The sequence below is a fragment of the Fulmarus glacialis genome, unplaced genomic scaffold (genome assembly GCF_000690835.1).
Source record: "Fulmarus glacialis isolate BGI_N327 unplaced genomic scaffold, ASM69083v1 scaffold749, whole genome shotgun sequence".
NCBI lineage: Eukaryota > Metazoa > Chordata > Aves > Procellariiformes > Procellariidae > Fulmarus > Fulmarus glacialis.
In genome coordinates this window covers 116-22655 of record NW_009234946.1, presented here as the reverse complement: position 1 = coordinate 22655, position 22540 = coordinate 116, and the positions used below count along the sequence as shown (strand labels likewise).

The 22540-nt window shown below is 44.1% G+C and overlaps 1 protein-coding gene across 1 annotated transcript in view; it reads left to right on the top strand.

Moving 5' to 3' along the window:
- The window catches only part of FBXO16 (F-box protein 16), a 30049-nt gene extending 12593 nt beyond the window's left edge, over window positions 1-17456 (top strand). Inside the window, exons 3-8 of the mRNA XM_009585792.1 lie at window positions 932-1138; window positions 2491-2655; window positions 3555-3760; window positions 10266-10371; window positions 14894-15119; window positions 17389-17456. Of these exons, the coding sequence (XP_009584087.1) occupies window positions 932-1138; window positions 2491-2655; window positions 3555-3760; window positions 10266-10371; window positions 14894-15119; window positions 17389-17456 (978 nt within the window). The remainder of the gene's footprint in view (window positions 1-931; window positions 1139-2490; window positions 2656-3554; window positions 3761-10265; window positions 10372-14893; window positions 15120-17388) is intronic.
- Window positions 17457-22540: the final 5084 nt, after the last annotated feature.

The following is a 22540-nucleotide window of genomic DNA, read 5'->3' as shown; positions in this document are numbered from 1 at the left end:
CCTGCCTGCAGCCGCCGTGGTCCTCTGACATTTCCTCCCTCCTGGCACTCTGTGCTGCCCTCGCAGCCAGGACTGCTCTTGCAGGTTTTGAGACAGATTGCACAGATTGTGGCGATGAGGTCAGTCTCCTCCCACGAGATTCCTGCTGACGGGGCCCTTTCCATCCTCTGCTATCAACACCGGCTACCGCCACCGTTGCTCCCACCCTGTTTACACAGCTCTGCCCCACTCCGCTCAATGCAGCGTTGTTGTTGCCATCGTACCAAAGCGATACATGCTTGTGTGGTTACCTAAGTCCTCATTTCTTCCCGCAGCCCTTTTAATCCTCCTCTTTAGATACCTGTCATAAGCATAGAAATGCTGTGAAAAATCTTTGTTACTGTGCAGCCGGATCTGTGCCGCAGATTTTCCTTGTGAGACATGGGTAGCTGATTTAGTTTCTCGTTTCTCACTTGTCTCTAGTGGGGATTTCTATCCTATGCAGTAGGATTGTGAGAATAAATACTTTACAAATTGCGAGGCACTCAAATATTGCAGTAGTGGGGGCCATAGAAGTGTCAGGATAGACGAGGAATCAGCAGTCAACTCATTGTAATTTGGGACCTGATCCTGTAAACACACATCTGAATCTCCTCCTTTCCATGAGTGAAGCCAAGTCTCGGAGCTGGTCCCAGGAGCAAAGTGTCTTGTGAGCATGAGTGTGTCCTGGACTAGGCCATCTTGGATCCTTTGAGGATTATAAATCATATGTTACGTGGCTTCAGAGTTTCTTTTAATGTAGCCTCTCCATTTGTTCCCAGTTCCTACGTGCTTCACTCTGGAATGAGTCACCAGAAGCTGCTGCTTATGCACTTTTCCTTGCCTTAAATGTGTGCTTTATTTTAAGAAGCTGAATCTCCGGTTTCTCAGAACCTGAAACTCCTTTTTTCAGTTTGACAAGTGGACAGATGGTCAGAGGCGGAGGATCCTGGTGGACCTGTTGGAACGCTGCTCCCCGTCACAGCAGAAATTCTGTGCCAAGCAGCTACAGGACCGAGTCCCCACCGAGGCTCTAGATTTTACCACAAGGCTTCCTAGAGTCCTGTCCTTATACATCTTTTCCTTCCTGGACCCAAGGAGCCTTTGTCGATGTGCACAGGTAAAAAAGCCTAAGGTACCTAAGGTTCAGAAAGTCAGGTCAAGCTAGTTAAAAAAAAGGAAACAGCACTAGTTTTCAGCAAAGACTGTTTGATACCAGTGCTGTTCTTCATAATGCAAGGATGTCTTCTGACTTGGCAGCTTGGTGCCAAACGCTTAGCGATGCTTGTATGAGACCGAATGCAACGCTTCCACAGATACTAAATTAAGCCAGATTGGCCAAGATTTACAAAAGTGAAGAGTGATTTTAGATGCTCAGCTCTAAGGCATTTAAAATGTGGCACTTAACAAGACTGATTCTTCCCAAGAAGGAGGCCTGGTACTTTCTGAAAATCATGTTCTTTTAAAGTACCTTGCACTGTGTGCAGAATCATTAATTACTTTGAAAACTATTGGCTTGTGCTAGTTGCAAAGAACTGCACATGGTGCTTTAAGAAAACCAGATCCTTTAAAATGCTTGAGGGTAAAGTGTTGGATGTGGAGAAGCGGAGAAGTTACAGATGTGCTTTTGAGCACAGTGGCTAGGGCTTCAGTCTTTTGAGCACAGTGGCTAAGACTCCAAAACTATGTTTGCCTGAGATAAAGTGCTGTGAGGTGATGCTCAAAGTAGTTCTGAATGAATAAGTTGAGATATTGGTGACATTATTACTGCACTAACAGTGCTACATATAATACTACGAATATATCAAAATCTCAGCTTGTTTAAAGCTTGCTCTAGTATCTTTCTCCAGCATTTCATGTTTTATGTGGATGCAACTCACACTATTCATTCACAGGCAGGGAGAAGACAGGTTAGGAATTACTTACTTAGAAAGAAAGGTCTTTACAGTGCTACTTGTGTCATATCATGGATAGCTGCTATTATAAGCATGGCAGTGCCAATAGCTGATGTTTGTCCTTAAGCTGGAAGAAGCATTGCACGCAAGGTGACTGTGTGATGGAGTATAACAGCAGAACATGAGTAGGAAGAAAATGTTCAGAATGGGTCTATCAGGCTTGGGGAGTTTATTGATGCTGTTTTTCTCAGCCGAAAGTAATAAAGGGTTTATTCCAACTACTGTATGCTTATTGAGTAGAAGTGCAGGAAGTTGCCCCAAACAAGCTGAAATTTCTTCTCTTGGCCCGTGATTTTTGGAGTATTTCACCATGTGCTGGAGATCAGCTAGCACTTAGACACTGAGCATGCCTTGAAGACCTTTAATGGTTTAAATGGTTTAATGACAGGTTTAAATGGAGCATAAACAGTGCTGAAGAATTTTACTAGTTTAAGGACATAGGGGAAGAAGTCTCTAGCTGCATTCTAGAAGTGGATGCTTGAAACCCCAAGGTTTTCAACTTACTGGGCATTCACAGGTGAGCTGGTACTGGAAGTACCTGTCTGAACTGGATCAGCTCTGGATGCTGAAATGCCTACGTTTTGGCTGGTACATCAACTTCTCTCCAACCCCCTTTGAGCAAGGAATCTGGAAGAAACATTACATTGAGATGGTGAAAGAGTTGCATGTCATGAGACCAAAGGTACATACCTACGACCTCTAGAGATGTTCGGGGCCAGCGGGACAACTGGGCTGGTTGGGTGCCTAACCCCTTTGCCTCTTTATCTTTCTGTAACCTCCCACTTGTAAAATGAAGATATGTCATTTTAAATTAGAATCTGAACTCGTGTGTTGCCATACGCTCTACCTTCCCATCATCCATCCCTGGTAGGGGGGAAGTGAAAATCTCACTGGTTAGGAGAAGCAATCACCAAGGTCTCACTCTGCTATCCTTTCAGAGTGTTCTGGAGTAATCCTCTAAATTTCCCTCTCCAGCACTCAAGCCTGTTCCCCTTTCTTTTTCCCCAGTTCATAGAGCATATGATAGCTTACCTTAATCTGATAAGCAGAGGTGGGGTACCCAGCATCACCCCTGCTGACGTTTCAGAGTCAGTTTACCTGGTGGAAAAGAAAAAAGCACGCATTGTGCCTGTTATAGCCCTTGGTGTTGTCTCTTTCTCTCTTCTTCAAAGGTGGCGAGGCCATTCTGGGGAGGTGGAGCATTACTCAGTAGCCATTGCTTTCTCCTGAGATTCATTGATGCCATGCCTGGTTTGCGGGGCTGTGAGGGTGGGATTCTTCTGCCCTGAATTCAAAACTCAGCCCTCTAATCTTAACCAAACTCCCCCATAGGCTCTCTCTGTAGTCAATGGAGAGAAGCCAAAGTATCTCAAAAGCACAGCTCAACTTAATACAGATTCTGGGACATGGGCGATGACACGCACTGTCAGGGTGCCTATTTCTGTCCACTGACCATAATGGAGCCTGGAGAGACTGATTTTGAGTTAATACCCAATTCTTAGAAGTCTAAAGTTAGGCAAAATAAATCTCACTTTCATTATAGGCTAAAATTTATTTTCTTCTTTTCTTCTCTCTTATTAGACTCCTTCAAAGGATGAGTTTGTAGTTATTGATGGGCAACCAGTAAGAAGCAATGTCCCAGAAGCAAAATTTGCTGTGCCAGGAAGGAGGACAAACAAGGAGAAAAAAGAACTCCCACCGTGGCGTTCATCAGACAGGCATCCTACAGACACCATCCGATTCAACTACCTCGACAACTACGATCCCATCGAGCAGGCTAGGCAGGCGTAAGAGCTTGATCTCTTCCCTTTTGCTGTTTCTGCAACGTAGGGTATGTCTGTGTCCTTTGTAAGCTCACTCTGCCTGTGCTCCAAGCTGCCTGGAAGCCTTATGGTTCAGCAACCTGGTTGCAAACCCACTTTGCTGCTCTTTTGGCTTTTCTTGGATTGATCTTGGTCCTGTTGTAGTTGCAGCAGCACTACTTTGTGCCCTTTCAGTGCAGGGCACAAGCTTGTTAGTGGCGGCCTATAAAATAGGCTGTAACTCCTGGGGCCGTTACATAGCTGTAAGGGGAAGAATCAGGACAAGAGTTTGTTTAAGAGTTTTTAAATAAAGATGCGAGGTTGAGAGGGACTCTGCGGTTTTTGCACAGAAGAGGAAGAATGAATTAATTGTCATGAAATATAATTCTATCACTTCAAGGATCTTCTGGCTGAGATTTAGATGATTGAATGGGGCTGCAGGTGTAAGAGTATGTGTGTACTATAGAACATTTAAGTAATGAAGAGTATTTGTATCTATACTGCCTGGGATAGACTGCCTAGATCCATCAGTTCTTAGGCTCCCAGGATTATCTGGTCAGCCACTGGCAAAAGAAAGGCATTTCCACCCCAAAGTATAGTTTTGCACATCGACTTGTGTTAGGACTGCCCCATGTTTTCCTTTGACACATCTGGCATCAGATATTTTCAGAATCTTGGATCTGTGGTCAAATTTCTGTGCATTAACAAGCATCAGTAGGAGCAATAGCAAGGAGGCTGCGGTAGTCACCTGTGTGCAGTGTTTGGCCCATTTCTTGTTTAAGTCTCTCTTAACATCACCTCTAATTTTTCATGGGCTCACAGCAGTTACCTCAAATCGGCTGATGTGCAGTAACTGGTGAAACTGGTAATACCATCATTAATCTGAGCCTGGTGAACAGGTAATGGATGAGCTTGACCGTTGCCTAGTTCCTGTGCGAGTCCCTGTGAAAAGGACAGCACAGACTCTCACCCAACCGAATGTGCAGAGAGGAGGAGATTCCTCTTCACTGTGCCAACAAAAACGTTGGGAACCAATTGAGCCACAATGAAAGTATCCAGATTGTACTTTAAGTAAATAACTGATAGAGCTGAGATTAGCCCTGTGCACAGGAACAATCAACCCAAGAATTACCCCAGCCTAGTGATTATTTGGCTAAGCAGTCGTGCACTCGTGTAGGCTCTTTCTTAATGTGATTAACTTTGCTGGACCCACCACTCCTTCGGGGTGTTCCACAAAGTTCCCAGTGTCTCAGCCTTTTATGAATCATTTTTTAATCCGCGTCCCCTAGTCCTAGGATACTGCAGTACTTCAAAGAGCTTTCCAGTTTCCACCTCACCCTCTTTCTGTGGTATGTTTCCAAACTCTAGCACCATTTTGGGTAGCACCTCTTTGAGGCTTTTAGCTAAATATTTTGACAAAATGCCTCTTGGTGCAAATGGATGTCCTCATATTATTTTTCAGCTGTGCTAAATGTTTCTATGTAGCGGCTCCCAAAGGTTTCTGTGAAGTTTAGGGTTCCCTTGTGCTAGCTGTGATCCAGTGTCGAAAGTGGGACAAGCGTTGTTTGAAGAGTTTAAAAGTCGCTTGTTCCAGCACTGAGGTGTAGATGCAGCTGACAACCAGATGCAAATGATTGAGTTGCTAACAATACAGTAAGCACACTGACTGTTTTCTTCTCCTAAGTGAGATTTGAGCCTCTATCCATTTGTGCAATGGAGAATATTTTAATGCCTAGTGTTCCAGCAAATCTGGCATTTATCTGTAATTATAGAGGATTATTGCAAGGAGAGAAATGAATTATATGAGATTTGCTTGTTTATCAAGGATGTCTCTTTAATATCACTTAAGCTGAAGGTAATTGCTAGTGTGTAGTCTTGTCTGTAATGATTATTCAGCAACACAGGTGTTCCATTTCAGGTGCTGACCCAGCTTCCCACTCACAAACTGATATTCTGGTGCTTCTTTTCTGTGGACGTATGGCTGACAGAGTCCCCTCTGCAGCCCCTTCCCAGAACTCCTCCTGCTAAGGGTCTATGTAGAATAGAGTAGAGTAGAGTAGAGTAGAGTAGAATAGAATAGAATAGAATAGAATAGAATAGAATAGAATAGAATAGAATATTTCAGTTGGAAGGGACCTATGACGATCATCTAATCCAACTGGCTGACCAATTGAGGGCTGACCAAGTTAAAGCATGTTATTAAGGGCACTGTCCAAATGCCTCTTAAACACTGACAGGCTTGGGGCATCGACCACCTCTCTATGAAGCCTGTTCCAGTGTTTGACCACCCTCTCGGTAAAGAAATGCTTCCTAATGTCCCGTCTAAATATTGCATCCTCCAACCTTTGCTTCTGGGCAGCTCCCTGGGGGTTGGGTCTTCAGCACCTCACCTGGCTCCCTGTCTGCAGTAGGAACAGTAGGACCACCTTTCATGCTTGAGTGTTCCTCAAGTGTAGGCTTTCGGTGGAGGTGGCGGTGGCAGCTAATGGGTGGCTTGGGCAGGTGCCCATCAATGGTAGCACAAAGGCAAAGTGGTCAGAGTGCCCCTCTGTGATGCCAAGCTTTGTTTTGGATGACTGATGAAGGCCATGCTCAGCCAACTGTGAGTGAATGTCTAGTCGGTTGAGGTAGCGAGTCTCATGTGAATGCTATGCAAGATGATCTACCTCACTGCAGCCTACAGGCTCAGGCAGACCCTGCCTGACCAGTGTAAAGGGTTGTAAAGTAGAACAGAGAACCAAGATAAAAATCTCTGACCCCCCAGGCTGTGTTAGGTATAGTTATTCTTCAGATTAGATGAATTCTTGGAGCTCAAGGGCATAACAACCACTCTTCCTGTAAAATGAATGTCACAAGTAATGAAATCTCTGTAAAATGAGATTCCTAAAACAATAGGAGTGATTTCCCAAAATACAGGATTTTGCAAAGGTAGTCTGGGAGAAGAAATGAGTTTTGCTGCAGTCTGAATGCATATAGAGAGGAACGAGTATTTTCTTGAGGTCATGAGCATGTGTGAAAAGATGCGGCAGAACCAGCAGAAAAGCAGCAGGAAGCTAAAGCGATGGCTGAGAGAGGACTAGCGAGAGCACTTGTAGGCCAGCAGGTTGACTGGAAAGCTGTGAGCCCACAAACCATTTTTTCCATTTGAGTTCTGCTGTGCTGAGGAAAACTGGACTTGTAGAAAATTCTTTGTGAATAAACAAGATTACATCAAAGGAATACCTGACGCCATCATCAAAGCAATGTGTGAGACTAGTCACTGGCTACTTCTTTGAATCAAAGCTAATCTGCCTAATGTCAGGTTAAATTTTGCAGAATTTAAGAGGTAACAAAAAAAGAAAGTTTTTCCTAGCTCTTGGACCTGGTTAAAATCTCCTCTTGAGCTGGACCTCACTCTACACATGCTTTCTGTTCCAAAGAGAGGTGAGAACTCTCCTGTTCATCATAACAGGATGTCCACGCTGCAGCTGAAATATTGTCATTTAAATGGCAGAGTTGTCATCTGTTTCTTTGTTGGCCTTTTGAGAGGAGTCATTAACTACATGCTCCCTTCCACAGCAGTATCAAAACTACACTGCTGTGAATTCATAGCAGAGAACTTACCCTTGCTTAGCCAAAAAAAGTGAAACATGGGAAGCATAACAAGCTACAGTCAATTCTCAATTATGCAGGGGAGCGGAGATGAAGGGAGTTCTAAAAGAGGTAACACAAAACATATACTTCGGGCTATAAGACCGTAATTGGGTATTTACCTTTGAAAAACAAATAAATAGATTTCTATAGAGCAATTGGGTGAGGGTTTGGCCTGGACAGTGCTGGTGCTTCATGTCACTGGGGAGAAGAACCGTAACACTGTGCCACAGCTGGGTAGTGCCCCCAAAAAAATTGCAGAATGGTGTTAATTTGCAATCTGGATGATAATTGAGACTTGACTGGGTTTTTTTCTGATGGATTTTTTTTGCTGCTTGCCCAGAAAGGCATGAGCTTGTACTATAAAAACTGAACGGCACCCAAGAGCCTCAGTGACAAACATCTCTGCAGCACGAAGGAGATGGGACAGAGATCCCTGAGTGTGTTCACTGAGAGGTTGTTTGGTTTAGATGGGATGGTATGGGAAAAGCCTCATAGTCACTGAGCAGTGAAATTAAGAATAGCAATGATTAGATGCATAGTCGAGGGAGTGGTGAGGCGATATAGAAGAGAAGAGATACAGACAGGGGTTGAATTACAAATTGCCTGGAAGGGGTTATCAAAATCCCTCGGTAGAATTATAGCTGTGACTTTTGGTGTTGCTGCATGTATGTGTGCAATTTATCATAAGGATGATTTCTGGTAGGTCTGGTTTGTTTTCTGCCTGAATGGTCCAGGTAGCTTTTTGTTTATATACAAACAAAACAGAGACCAGCAAGGATGGATTTGTCTCTTTGGGCACAAAGCAATATTACAAAGGTGAAGTGAAACATTTTTATTTAAAGTGTGGAACCAAGTTAGCAAATTTTCTCTGGGACTCTTATCTGCCTAAAAAGGACCAAGAAGGGCGTTTCTTTCCGTTCATGCATATACAGTTCTGCTGGAAGGCATCTGGTGTTTGTGCTGCTGGCTGCCAATAAATCAAAAGATTTGCCTCCCACTTTATCATGAATAATGAATTCTGATTCCAGCCTAGCACTGGACCCCCGCCAAGATTGTGTCCTTGTGCCTCAAGAAAGAGCCCTGCTACTTCTCATGACAACAGCTCAGCCAAAATGCAAGCTCCTTCCCCCCCCTGCAACCAGCTTGGGCTTCTGGAAGCCAGCTCTAATTCAGTTAGATAATTTATGGACATAGGCCGGCTCTAAAAACAGTTGCATATTGTAGTGGAGTGTTTACCCAATGAGAAAATAATTACTTACAGTAATTGTTCTGTCAGCAGCCTGGGCCCAGTTTCTGACAAAAAAGGGGCTAGCTTGCGTGAGAAGGGCATGGTGTTTCGCTGTCCTTCCGAATCCTAACGCTTGTCTCTTGCTTTTCATGTTTCTGAATAGCCAGCCCAGTACTCTCTGCCTGTTAGGCTTGTGGAAATTAAAAACATTCCTTAGGAGAGGAAAGTGGGGTGAGAAACAACCAGTTCAGCACTGGGAGTGAGATACTTGCCGACCTCATCTCGGCTCTCATGCCCTTTTCCTTTGCAGCCTTGAGAAACTCATCCTCACTACTTACATTTTCCTACCTTGAAGTGAGATCGTGGTGGTGACCCGCTGCAGGGGGATGCTCTGACACCATGAGCATGGACACTAGAATACAGCAGTAGAGGTTAATATCTTAATTTATGACCACAAGGCCAGATCTGCATTCTGTCTGAAGATCATGGAATCATAAAACCATTTAGGTTGGAAAAGACCTTTAAGATCATCGAGTCCAACCATAAACCTAACACTGCCAAGTCCACCAAGATGACCAGTTCATTCCCCATACTAATATTTTGGATTGAATTTTCTCTCTTGACTGTTAGTGAAGTGTTTATAAACAGATTGCCATTTTTCTCAATTTGTTATTTGAAATAATGTCTGATCTGTCTTTATGGTTTTTGATCTGCAGCTGGTCTGGGACAAGTGAGTACCAGATACGTGCTGGTTATGTGGTGTGGCTCTGTTTCTTTACAGGATAAATGTTGCTTTTAGAGTCTGTTTCCACCCTTTATATTAATGATTTTGTATTCATACTGTGCTTTTTAGCATGCCTTCCAGGAGGTGATGGAGCTGGGAGATGCACTCAGAGAGCACACAAAGTTGCTGCTTTAAATTCACTAATTCTGTATTGCAGAATTTGAATGTGGAAGGGGAAGGAACACCTTCAGAGCAAATGTTTATGAACCTGCCTGAGTTCTTAGAAAACCTTCCTCATAGTATGGATTTTACTCCTGATATTGGAAAAATGTGACAACTGGCCATATTCCAGTGTACTTCACTTAATTTTCACACTCTGGAATATTCCTGTTCTATCAGTTAATTGTATTGACTTTAATAATAGCTGCATAGAAATTTATAAATTTATATACATATACATTACATATACAAGAAGAAGTATTTGGCTATAAAAACAATGAATAAATAACTTGTTGGAGGGGCAGTCCTCTACCTTATTTATGTTACAAGTTACATGGACTTCACTGAAAACTCTCAAACTGATTTAGCTAAACTTGCCTTTCTGTGAATTCTCCTAAGCTGATGTAACATGTTATGTGGGTTTAGCTTAAATCAGTAAGTCTCGAGCTAAAGGTATGTGTTTGAGTGCTATAAAGTTATCATAACTTAAAAAATAGCAAGTTACCACCCTCCTCTGAGCCACGGTATCTGATTGTGCGCTCTTGGTCTGCCCCAGGTGCAAGATGAAATGTATTGTCTTAAACCATGTCTTTTCAGGTGGCAATATCATAAGGGATTTTCTTTTTCTCAACCCCAGGGAACCAACTCCATAGCACTTGTTAATACTATTCTCTTCTACTCTGCAGGAGAAAGAAAGGAGGAGGGGAGACCCCAGACCTTAGCCGGCAGGCAGCTGAGAAAAAAAAGAGAGCGGGTCGTGGATCTAATAAGCTCCAGAAGGCAAAGTCACTGGCAAGTATCACCGGCTTGTAATTATATCAGCTGGGGCCCAGTGTCAGGTACACCCAGGAACATTTTAGCTTGGAGCTTTTGCTTAGCTCAGGTAACTGTGAAGCTTTCCTCCTGCTATAAGTAGGCTGCCAGGCACATTTGCTGTCTATCCCTGAGGGAGATACCTGGGCAGAAGGAGGACGCAAAGCACACCGTGTCTGGCTGCTCCAGGGGCAATCTCTCATTGCAGCCTAGACATAGTCCATCTGCCTTCGGTGGGAAAAGGACAGCAACTGTCTGTATGTAGGCAGTGACCTTGTTATCTGCTCCTCCCTCACGTTGCTTACTGCACAGTATCCCAACAGTCCTTTTCCATGCTTTACAAAGCACTGGATCAATTCTCTTATGACACTTCATCTCTTCCCAAAGCTTCTCTTCTGTGCTCACAACTTTTAATCATTGCAGTTTGGTGTTAGTTTATTCTCTGTTCATTGTACTGAGCCTGAGCAATCAGCCTCAAGGTCTTAATACTGAGGATTCATTGTGCTCATCACTGGTAAAATAGGGCATCCTCACATGAAAGGAGTCTAGGGAAGTCAGGCTTCCAGAAAGCGTCATGGGTCTAAGCTTTTGCAGATACGGCAACAAATAACTGCCAGAAGAAGGACATGCTCACAAGCGTATTGGGGGTTTTTTGCAGACCTGGAAGCGTGTTTCCTAAGCAATGAAAGCCAGGGAATGCATGTGAGTTGAGCTAAAGAAGGTTTACATAAAAGAGAGGCATTGTCTCCCGAGATTGGGAGGCATTCTCCTGACCCAAATACAGCCTGTTTGCAAGGAAATAGATTCAGTCAGTGTTAGAGAACAAAAAATATAATTATTCAGCCTGTGTTTTACAATTTCCATTCTCCAATGGCTTTCTCTATAGCCCTTAGATCAGAGCACCCTTACACGGTTTCATTACACCACGGCTTCCCGTTTCAAATTTAAAGTTGTTTTATTGTCAGTCTAGAAGTGAAAGAATCTTAGTTCAGGGTAAAAAGAGGTGAATTTGATTTTCTTTCCCCAGATTTTAGGAAAATAATGTGTTCTTCGAAGTTACTTAACCTGCAACCCACAATCAGGAAGGCACAAGACCTAGTCTGACTCCCACCATGAAGTCCAAACCCTCCTGCACAACATCAGGGGGAGTTTTTGCCATAAACTGCAGAAGTACAGGGTTGAACAGTGTGTCACCTTCTGTTGGCTGCTCACAGTTTACAAGGGACATTATTATTCCTGTAGCAAATAGTCACCAGAAAGCACCAGACACAGAATGCTCAGAAACAAATGTCTGGGGGAGCACTCAGAGTTAGTGGGTACTGAACTCTCACCCCACAAAAAGAGTCTTAAAGCCACTGCCTGCTGCCAAGGCCTGACAGGTAGACCATCCTCCCTTGGTCCCTTCTAGGCAGTTAGGACAGTCTAATCCAGGGGTAAGTGTCCTGAAACCCATGGGGTTACACCTTGGTGACATCAGCCCAGAACAGAGCTCCATGCCTTTGTGCTATGTAATCTTGGTAGCACTGGATTCTATTTGTGTTAAAAATCTGGGGTAGCCTGTGTTGCTGTGTCACTCTCTCCTAGACCTTTATGTTGAAAACAGGCTTGTATTTCTCTTGAGTTTAGAGTTGTCCAAATTTCTGTAGAAGAGCTGTGTTCCTTATTCTCTGATGTATAAGCCTGCTGTTACGCTGGCCATTAATGACTACACCACTATCAGCCTACCGTAACCTAACCTATATTGTCATTGATGTGTAGAAAAAGAATATATATATAACTCACTAGGAATAATCCAAAATTAATTTCCATTTATTATTAAGGTAGCATTGGGAAACTTTGTTGAAATGAAGACCTGTGAAAAGAGTCTTATTTAATCAAGTCCAAATAAAGAGGCTTAATGCTCAAATCTTTTAGTAAATCCTTAGAAGAAGAATAGACTATGATGAAAGCATAAGTGCCCCAAGCAAACATCAAGTCAAATTAAAATGAAGCTCTTAAATAGATCAATGATCCAAGTGCAGAAAGTAGGTGAGAATAAAGTATATTACAGCCAACAATGAAGATGTGAAAAGGGCTATTATATGGAGCTCCAAGCTCAGGAGGCTGAACAACAGCACACCAAAATAGAATAAACACATAATTAAGGTGATGGCCTGAGTCCTGGAATTACATCCACTGGCTCCATGTTTGCATGTGGTGAATCAGTTCTCCTCTTAGTAAACTTGCGAGGTTTTGGAGTTTATTAGTAATCATGGAAACAGTAGCATAAAATGTGACCAGGCTCACACTTAATTTAGAATAAATTAAAGTAAACTAGCTAAATTACAATAAGTAGTAAATTACAATAAATTAAGTTAATTACATCTCTGAATGAAGGGCCACATTCTTTCATATGAATGCACATGCAACCTCCATGTCTCTACAGTGGGGAGGGAATACCTGCTCTATCTTTATCCAGGGAAATGCCTTACTTTAAGGGTATGTATAGGTTCAGCATTAACCACCTCTTTAAGCACTTTGCTGGGTCAAGACTTTAGGGCTTGTCTATACCACCTTCATCCTCACATTGCTTTCAGCAGCTACTGTCCCAGTGTTAAATAAAGAGAAGTGAAGAATGCAACGGGTTCGATGACTTCTCCAAGCTTTTACCAGGCTGGGCATGGAAACCAGATCTCTGTTTTGGGCCACTGTATCATCCCTCCTGTTCACTCTGTCATGGAGCTGTGTTGCCCTGCTGCGATTTCTGAGCTCTGGCCCTACAGGTCCCTTCGCAGGCGTCACTGCTGCCACATCAGTGTCCTTTACACAAGTCCTTGAGGACTTCCAACGAGGAGTGTTCCGCAGCTTCTCAGCGAAATAGACAGCCTCATGCCCAAATGTCAAAATTCCCAGATACTTTATTAGGAAGGTAAAATTTGATTGATGCTTTTGACAGCTTTGCAAATGACTGCAATGTCAGCAATTAGGGGCTGGTTTTGCCTTTCAGGCTGTCTGCTTGTTTGAGTTTGAGAGACTGCTCCACCCTCACAGCTGTTCCTGAATTACTGACTTATTTTTAGTACTTACTAAATAACATCTTTTTGACAGGATCTGTCATTCTTGCCTCACTGCCTATATCCTAAGGTAATAAGATTGCAGCATTTGAAGTCAGGAATAAATTTTCCTATGACATATTGACAGGGAATTGATGTTTTGAGTATGAATTGCATTGCATTTATGTACTGTGTGGGTATAGCCCACATGAAGATCCAGGGCTCTCAGCATTGAGACACGGTCCGGTCCAGTGTATATTTATATTCTGCAAACCTTATTTTGAATTTTATTTATTCATGCAAGAAACCCTGTTGAACTTCATGGGACTATTCCTAAGAGTGAAAATAACTCACTACAATGTTTGCATATTCAAACTCAGCTTATATATGTCACCCTAATTTTAAAAGTATAGCCGGGCTTTAATAGTCTATGCCTATGAGCTCTAAAATTGAACCACCAACACCACAGGAGATGAAAAGCAAGGAATAGTCAGATCTGTGCTGCAACTACTACTGCTTCTACGGTATTGCGCTTTTCTTGCTAGGACAAAAAAATTGCAGCTGCTTTTATCACACCATCTCTGTCACACGTCAAGTACTACTAAGAACTTGGACCACGTTCAGCAGTTGTACAATCCCTGGCCTTTCTTTAGGTTGATATTCAGCAGTTGTTGGATTGCTTATTAATAACTAGACAATTAGGCATGAAGCACCATATATCTGCCAGTGCTGCCAATTCAAATAACGGAAAGGGGAAACAGGCAGGCAGGAATTACAGAACAGCATTGACTTTTCCGCACAACCATTTTACTATGGACACTAGTTTCACATAAGACTATCTGCCCACATTGCTTTTTAAACAGTTGCTATGTAAATGTTTGGTTTTGTTAATGTTTTTTTACTATTCTTACCAAATAATTTGTACCAGTCAAAAAAAAAGCCAAAGTTGTTGGTTTGCAGAACCTGTGCGTTTTGAATATTTGAGATCTTTCTCAAGGAATAAACAATCACTGTGTTGCTAAGATTTTTTTTTCTTAGTTTTTATCCTGTTTAGTAGAATGTTCATTGAACAGTATGTTAAAATAAACTTCACCCTTTACACTGCGAAACTTCAAACAGCAAGCAAGACTGGGATCAGTCGCAGCCATATGGACAGGGGAGAATTTGTGCATTAACATATGAATTGATGTGGAGAATCAATTAATGTGGGTTTGGCTTTACTAGTATCAATTTCTAATTGGGTCCTTTTGTCCTTAACGTAAACTTATATCAGAGCACAGGTCACTGCAAGTAATGCAGATTATGCTTGTATCATTTAGGAGTATCATTTAGGGCTATCATTTAGGAATATAATTTATAGAATGTATATAGAATGTATAGAATTTATAGAAGTTCTCAATGGACTCCAATGTTTTCAGTCCCTCTGAAACTGTTGGGATGATATGATACTTATTGCCTTCTCTTCCTAGCTATCACTTTCTGCAGATCTTGAGTCTGTTCCAAAAACACCAGTTCGTCCCAGCTGGGCCACTCACCAGTCAACTGGGAACCTGCCCTCCAAAGCAGCAGCTAAGACCCTAGCCCAGAGCTCCCAGTGGAATGCCGGGATACGACCAGCACCTGTTCGAGCTCCAGTGCCAAAGCCACATGAAAGAGGAAAGAAAGACTTCACAAGGACGAACACCAGGTCTCCATGTTAGTATGCTGCTCTGTCCCACGTGGAGGCTATTGTAGAGATTGCCAATATCCAAATTTAGTGCGCAGAGGGAAGGAGATGGTGCTGGCAGTATATTTCTGTAGGCGAAGGAGAAGGCAGTCATTCTGGATGGTGGGAATCCAGATGACAGTGATTTGCTGCATCAAAAGAGAACATATGGCCAAAGACGTCACATCTAGCACTTGCTAGATCCACCTGTCTGTCACAACTGTCATCTTGGTATTGAACACTGGCATGGGCTTCACATGGGTTTAACTCACTAATACTCAATGACAGAGCAAGAGATCTTAGATCAGAAGTGACAGTGGGCTCAGTCCGAAGTCCATGGATTCTGCCAGGTCCTGGATAGATGCCAGGAGGAACTGGTATGGTTGGGTTGGAATAGGAGCATTCAGCAAATTACAGGAGAAAGCAATCAACTCCAGGGAGGCAACAGCTGAGAAAGCAGCTGATCCGTGAATGCCTTCCAAAAATAAGCAGGCAGACTGACATGATCAAAAACAATTTTATGCCGTTTCAGTCTAGGGTTGGCTTGGGCAGCTATTCACGAAGACCTCACCTCTTGATATACCCAGCACCTCCTGAAGGTCCTCCGTATCTGCAGCTGGCTGGGAAATTACTGGATATCTTTCAGAAGCACACAACATTTGTGTAGACCTTGGTGAAAGTCCTATTAGTTCACAAGCGGGCTGTCCACGTAAGGATTGCAATTTGCAGCCCTGGATGATTTTTAATAGCACAAGAAGGGTAGTGGATAAAGAATCTGGAATGAACAAAGGAAAAGAGGCTTCTGGTGTGGTACTGTTAGGATTTTCAAAGAGAACACAGGGGTAGAGTGAGAGGAGCCCCTACAGAGCAGTGACTATCCAGTAATTATTGATGATCCCATCTAGAAGGGAGATAATGGAGCACGTGGAGACCTCCAGCATCCCTTTGGATCTCCCTAGCATCTAGCGTTTTTAGCAGGTGCATAGGCTAACACCCATGAGGAGGACCCCCAGTGCGAATGAGTGATCACAAATCCTTCTGTGGGAGATGAGAGAAAGAATCCAAACACAGATGAAGGATGATACATAGGGGAAAGCACTGGAATGAGTAAGATGACGCCCAAGGAAAACACATGAAGACTGCTTCATGTAGGAAGCAGTACATAAATGCATCCCAGTCATAAAAGCCAAGAGAGGAAAGCATCAAGATTAGGCTGTAGGGTTACAGCACCATGTATTTCTAAAGCAATACAAGGTTTCTATAAAATAGGACCCTCATCCTGAAGTCACATTGCCTGGGCAGAGCCTTAGGAAGGGTGTACGCTGGGCTGGGGCCAAGTTAAAGCGAAGAGTTAAGCACAGGCTCTGGGCCTTGGCTGAGTTATTGGTTGTTCCAGTCAATCAAGGGAATTCCGCTGGTCTGGCAGCAGTGTTGTGGCCTCCCAGGAATGCAGCACTCAGCTCCGACTGCTGCCGTCCCGGAGGCACTGGGAATGGGAAGAAAGTGTTTCTTAAGTCTCTTAACTTCTGTGAACCAATCTGCAACTGCTGTTGAAGTGTGGTTTAGTGTTGTCAAAGAGGATGTGGGGGATGGAGTAAGGGGAGCTCCTGCAGGGAAGTGGTCACCCAGTGATTATTAATGATCCCATATGGGTGGAAGATAATGGCGCATGCAGGGACGTGCAGCATCCTGTCTGAGCTCTGCTGCAGTCACTGTCTTCTACATAAGAAATTTTAAAACTGTGCCCAAGGAAAGTGCTAGGGAGAGGGGGGAAGCAAGCTACAAACACCACGGCCGTAGTATAAAAACTACCAAGGTAGATTATCCCTGAGGGATTGCATTTGGATTAGGGGCAATTTGCAAGGCAAAACTATTTTTTTTTTGTATTAGGGAGAGACAAATCCTATCTTAATTCCTTCAGTGACCTCTCCTGGACCTTTGTGATCTCTGCCAGGCTTTTCCCAAGGTAAACTTACCTACTTCATATAGTGGTCCAGCTGGGCTTTACTAGGGCATGTTTGCAGATTGTCAGAAAGGTGGGCAGGAAAAGTAAAGATGTTTTGATTGATGATTATTTTCTCTGTAATAGGATGATGAATGGAAACTGTCTTTCCATTCAATCCAGATTTGTAAAGGTATTTGAGGTATTAAGTGACACCAAAATCCCAAGGATTTGCTGAGTACCTAAATATGTTTAGAATCTGAATTCTCTGACTAAATTAATCTGTCTGATTCTTACATTATTTCTCTTTCATCTAGCATCTCCACTGTTTGAGGCTCAGCCCTGGCACATTCCTCCATCTAACCAAGGATCTGACACAGAGTAAGGGAGGATCCAGAGTATCTTTCATCCCAGCAGAACAGAAAATTACCTGCCTGGCACTGGGGAAACAGCAGCAATGTTACCTGCGTCACAGGCTGTGCTTGGTGAAGAACGACTGCTTTTGAGTCCTTCATAAGGACCCAGCTTAATTTTTTTTCAGCTGTTGCTAGAAAAGACTTTCTTCATTGACCTCACCACACAATGCAAAGAAATGGGCATGGAGGTCCTGTGTCTGTTCTCAGTTAGGTTGTCCAAAAGAAATCTTAACTGCCTTGCAGCCAGTTTAGATAGAAAGGTGTTGGGGCAATGGCTTTATACTTTTTTTTGGAAGTACCGTGCTTGGTGCAATGACTCCTGCCAGCCTTTGGGATCTCCAGGTGGGATCTCCCATTTCCAAACTGGAGTACAGTCTAAGTTTGTTTTCCTGTTGTGCTTCTCAGCCTGGTTTCCTGTCGCTGCTGCTCTCGAGCTGGTGCTATATTCTCTTTTTCTTCTGGGTATGTCATCTCTGCAGAGTTCACCTAGGCTTTTGACCATGGAGACACTTGCGTAGATCCTTGCTAGAGCTGCTGGACCTCACGTGAGCTTGCTTGTGTGTCATTTGGAAATCTTGGGGCATATCCCATGGCCTGAGCTGCTCTGTGATGCTTTGCCAGCGAATTACCGAAGTTGTCTGTCTCTGTGGGCACCGAGGGGTTTGTGGAAGACAAGGGAGAGGACTATCAGCCACCTGAGTGATGGACATTGTACCCTCCCTACAGAATGGTTTACCACCAGTGTTAATGTGATCGCTCAGCTGTAACCTACAGCCCCTGCCAAATCAGCTAGACTGTGAAGAAAGCACCACAGTGTTCAAGGGAAAAGCTTTTAATATGTGGGAGAAAGGAGGCTCAGGGAAAACGCTTCAAGAAAAACCTAGTTAGGGCTGTACTGAAGACAGAATTTCTTTCTCATGTTAAACAAGGCAACTCCATCTTTTCAATCGTGTTAGTGAGAAGGAAATCAAATCCCACACTCTGGATTGCCCATGGCTCTGTGTGGGGAGCTGGCACTAGTCTAATTATTTAAGAGAATGTAAATCATGTGCTCTTATTTGTCTTTTCCACAATTAAGGAAATATCCAGTAAATGTAACAAATAGCAATTTTTAAGGATAAGGGGACTGAATGCACAGCAGCTGTAACTCATTGCCATATCATATCCCAGAGTGAGAGAGCTGGGATAAAACTGACCCTTTCCACATGTTAGGAAGAGTCACAGTACACCCATGAAGTCTCAATATTTATAGACCAGAAATTGTGTCTCAGAGAAAATGCCAACTACTGATCGACAAGGATTAGGAGAAGACTTCTGTTCTATGAGCAGATTATTCTCAACTGTGTCACTTGAGGGTTTCAAGTTTTTTGGCACGAGAGACATTGACCATTGTCAAGACCAGGCACGACGCACCATGGATCTTACCTGAAGGGAGAGCATCCAGGAGACTCTGCCTGTTGGGGTCCTTGGTCAAGTGCCACGTGAATTCCAGCTCCAAATCAATGATTAGGTAACTCAGAGCATCTCCCTCTCCCAGACCTCGTTCTTTCATTTTTCTAGTTGCCCTGGATGCTCGAAAGGGGGAGTTCATCTCAACCAACACGATGGCCTAAGAGCTAGTTGAGTCTAAGCTGGTCACCTCTCAAGCAATCAGCTGAAATAGGAACTTGCAGATGGCAATTATCTCATATATCTTAGGATCTGTTGATCATGCAAGAGACCAGACTGACTAATTTTGATTAAGAAAGATAACTTTTGAGCATTTAAAGTGAGATGGGGTAAATCCCATCCAAAACATTAATCGGCATCATTCCCTGGTATTGCAAATCTCTCCTCACAAGCCTTTTCCCCCAGGAAACCAAGTTAAACTGATTGCTTCATGGGTGTTTCTTTGGCTTCTTAAGTCCAAACTGTTGTTCCAGCTTTTTTTTTGTCTCTGTTAGGTAGTGTGTAGCTTCTTGTGGCAGCAGTTCAGTGCTAGGTCTGCATTACAAACGGCAAATGGCTACGCAAGGAAGTGATGTAACCCTGCCAATGGTTTTTCTTTTCTCATCAATGAGCGTACTCACTGGAAATGTAAAATTCCCAGGGTCTGACCGGTCTTGGAGCTGAGTGCTCGGGCATTACTGCAGACACTGTGCCTTCGCTGCAGCAGATCATGCATCTTAAGTGCTCGCTATACATTTTAAGGCTCAGGCCTTCTCCGGTTTATAAAGCTTTTGTATTTATGATGCTGTAAAATAACAGTAATGTCCAGGAATGTACCAGGCTGAGTAGTCTATCCTTGAAGTAACAGCAGACCTACATAACGCCTTGATGTAACTCCTACCGATTATGTTATTAGAATAAAAATGTATGTACTTACAACATACTTTACAATCATTCCTGAGGTCGCAAAATGGGTCAGAATCTGAAATGGAGAGAAAAGACACAGAGAGACAGAGTCTCCATCATCTGCCTCTGCCACTGCGCTGCTGGCTGGCCTCAGGCAAGCTGTATCACCGTCCGAGCCCCGGGCTGCTGATCTGCAGAGGCAGATGGTTATTTACCCACCTTTATAGCGCGCTTCCAGATATGCTGATAAGAAATTGCTAAACAAGTACAGAGGAAGGTTGTTATGCCTTCGCCCTTCCTTGTAGATGTGCATTTCCCTGCACTGCTTGGCATTTCCAGATCCTGCACACCTCTCGTTAGCCACAGCCTTTGATTAAAGAACTGAAAGTACCTTTTAAACCCCAGAGGCCAATGAATCAGCGTTCCTGCATCTGAATTCCACCAGTACAAGCAAGATCAGAATGCGAGCCCTAGGCTACAGCCCTGCTCAGATGTGGGGAACAAACCCAAACATGCCAGCCGCCCTCTTACCCAAGCTTTACCATCCATTTCTGCCCAAAACTCCACCTGCATTTCCCCGGTGTTCCTTGCTGAGAGCAATGGCAGAGTTTGGTACTGTAGTTTGGCTTTGTAGCCAAAATGAAGTTTTCCTAATTATTGCTCTTCTGAGCAAAAGAAACAAAAACTTGGAAAAAAGAAATATGTGCAACTGAAGTTGATGGGAGTTGCAGGTGGGAGCACAGTTGGATTAAAACTGAGGATTTTTGGAAACATCCAACTTGTGTGGCGAGATGGAAGATGAGTGAACGCGAGCTGTTGCCAGGGAAGTAAGAGCATTCAGAGACTGAAGTCTCAGCAGCAGCGTTAGGGTTATAATAGGTTAAAGGATGGTTACCGAAGAGCGTGGAGACCTTGCAGGAAAGGGAAAGCAGCTAAAGATAGTAGCTAAGCGCAAGATAAAAAGTTGTTGTAATAGGTGGATGAAGCTGATAACGAATGGAGAACACAGCTCAGCTCATGTAACAAAGGGATGAGGAGATGAGGAGGCAGTGGCATGGTGCGTAGGGTTGTGTTTGGGGGGCGTGGATTAAGGGGAGGGAGGGAGGGAGGTATGGGAATTTGTTTGAAATCAGTCGCCTTGTCCCTCCGACATGCTCTTAGACTGATCGCCTTACCGTGCGTCTAGCACGGGCATCCTACCTGTCCCGTGCTCTGTGCCATCCCCAACAACATACAAAGACATCCTCCAGATGGATGCTGCATAGTGGGTGCACCACCAAATAATTCAGGGGAAGGAATTGCTTTTATACCCCAGCCAGCCCAAAGCAGGACACGGCTAGACAAACAGACAACCCCCGACTGCGTGGTCACATCTGAAATGTTCCTTGCTGCACAGCAGCTGCCGCCATAGGTTTGAGAAAGGTGATGGCAGGAGATGCACGTCTGGATGGATGCTCTGTAGCTGTTTGCACAGCCCGTATCCTGCGTGCAACCACTCTCCAAACCACAGATAAATTGCTGGTTGGCACAGGATGCTTGGGAGACCCCCAGGGAGGTAAAATCACGGGTATAGACAGGTCCAGACATTGCACGGCACTCCCAGCACATCCTGTAGGAAGGAAACTGAATTCAGCTCTCCAAAAAGCCCTGAAGGCAGGAGAGAGGTAGCAAAGGGAGCAGATGGTCTAAACCGTATTTTCAACCTGTTCCATCCTGGGATCTTGCTTTGTATAGGCAAGATGCTGCCAAATCCACCCAGCAAGGTGGGGGAGGCAGGATGGTCCCACAACATGTGCCCACACACATACACCCTAGTACAAGCTGCCTGCCAGGCTGCCCGTGCTGACCTTGGACACCAGAGCAAGCTCCAGTTGCTTTGTACATCAACCCGTGCAGTGGGAACAGCCAACCTGTGGTTCCTTCCATGTGCCTTCTTCCTTCCCTGCAAACCCTCCTGACTCTTCAGTCCCCAGGCGCACACTGGTCATCGGCATGATGCCAAAAATCTTCAGGCACACCCCCAGATCAGGAAGTTTTCAAAGAAAAGTTTTTACCAGCCCACAAATCACAAGAGCAGGTCATTTGGCCATTGTCAGCACCTCCATTCATTTTTTTCTGTCATTTGGTGGTTTGTTTTTCCTTTTTGGTGGCCTCTTTTTCCTTGCTGCCTGTTCTCTCCGCCTCTGCAGTCCTGTTTTCTCGTCCAGGCAGCCTCTCCCCTCTGCTCCATTCACGTTACTCACAAAGAGATCCACCAGAATCCAGCGCTTGACCAGGATGCCACCAGCAAGACGCAGGAGCTGGCGGCACCAGCGAGGCTCTGGCTAACAGCAACAAACAGACAAAAGCAGGTAGTTCCCCACGCGAGATGTAATTCAGCTGTGGAACTCCCTGCCTGGAGAAGCTGTAGATGTTGAAGCTCGTGTGGGCTCTAGAAGTTTCTGGAGATTCACGGAAGGATCTCGAGCTCATGTCATAGGACTGTAAGAGAATTCGGGCTGTAAGGGACCCCAGGAGGTCTCTGGTCCAGCCTCCTGCTCTAAGCAAGGTCAGCTCTGGGATCAGCCCAGGTTGCTGAGGGCTTTACCCCACTTGGATCTTCAAATCCTCCAACGAAGGAGATGACACAACCGCTATGGGCAGCCCACTCCCACGCCTCGCTAGCCTGGTGATGAAAAAGTTTCTCCTTGCACCCAGTTTGAACCTCTCTCCTTAAAAC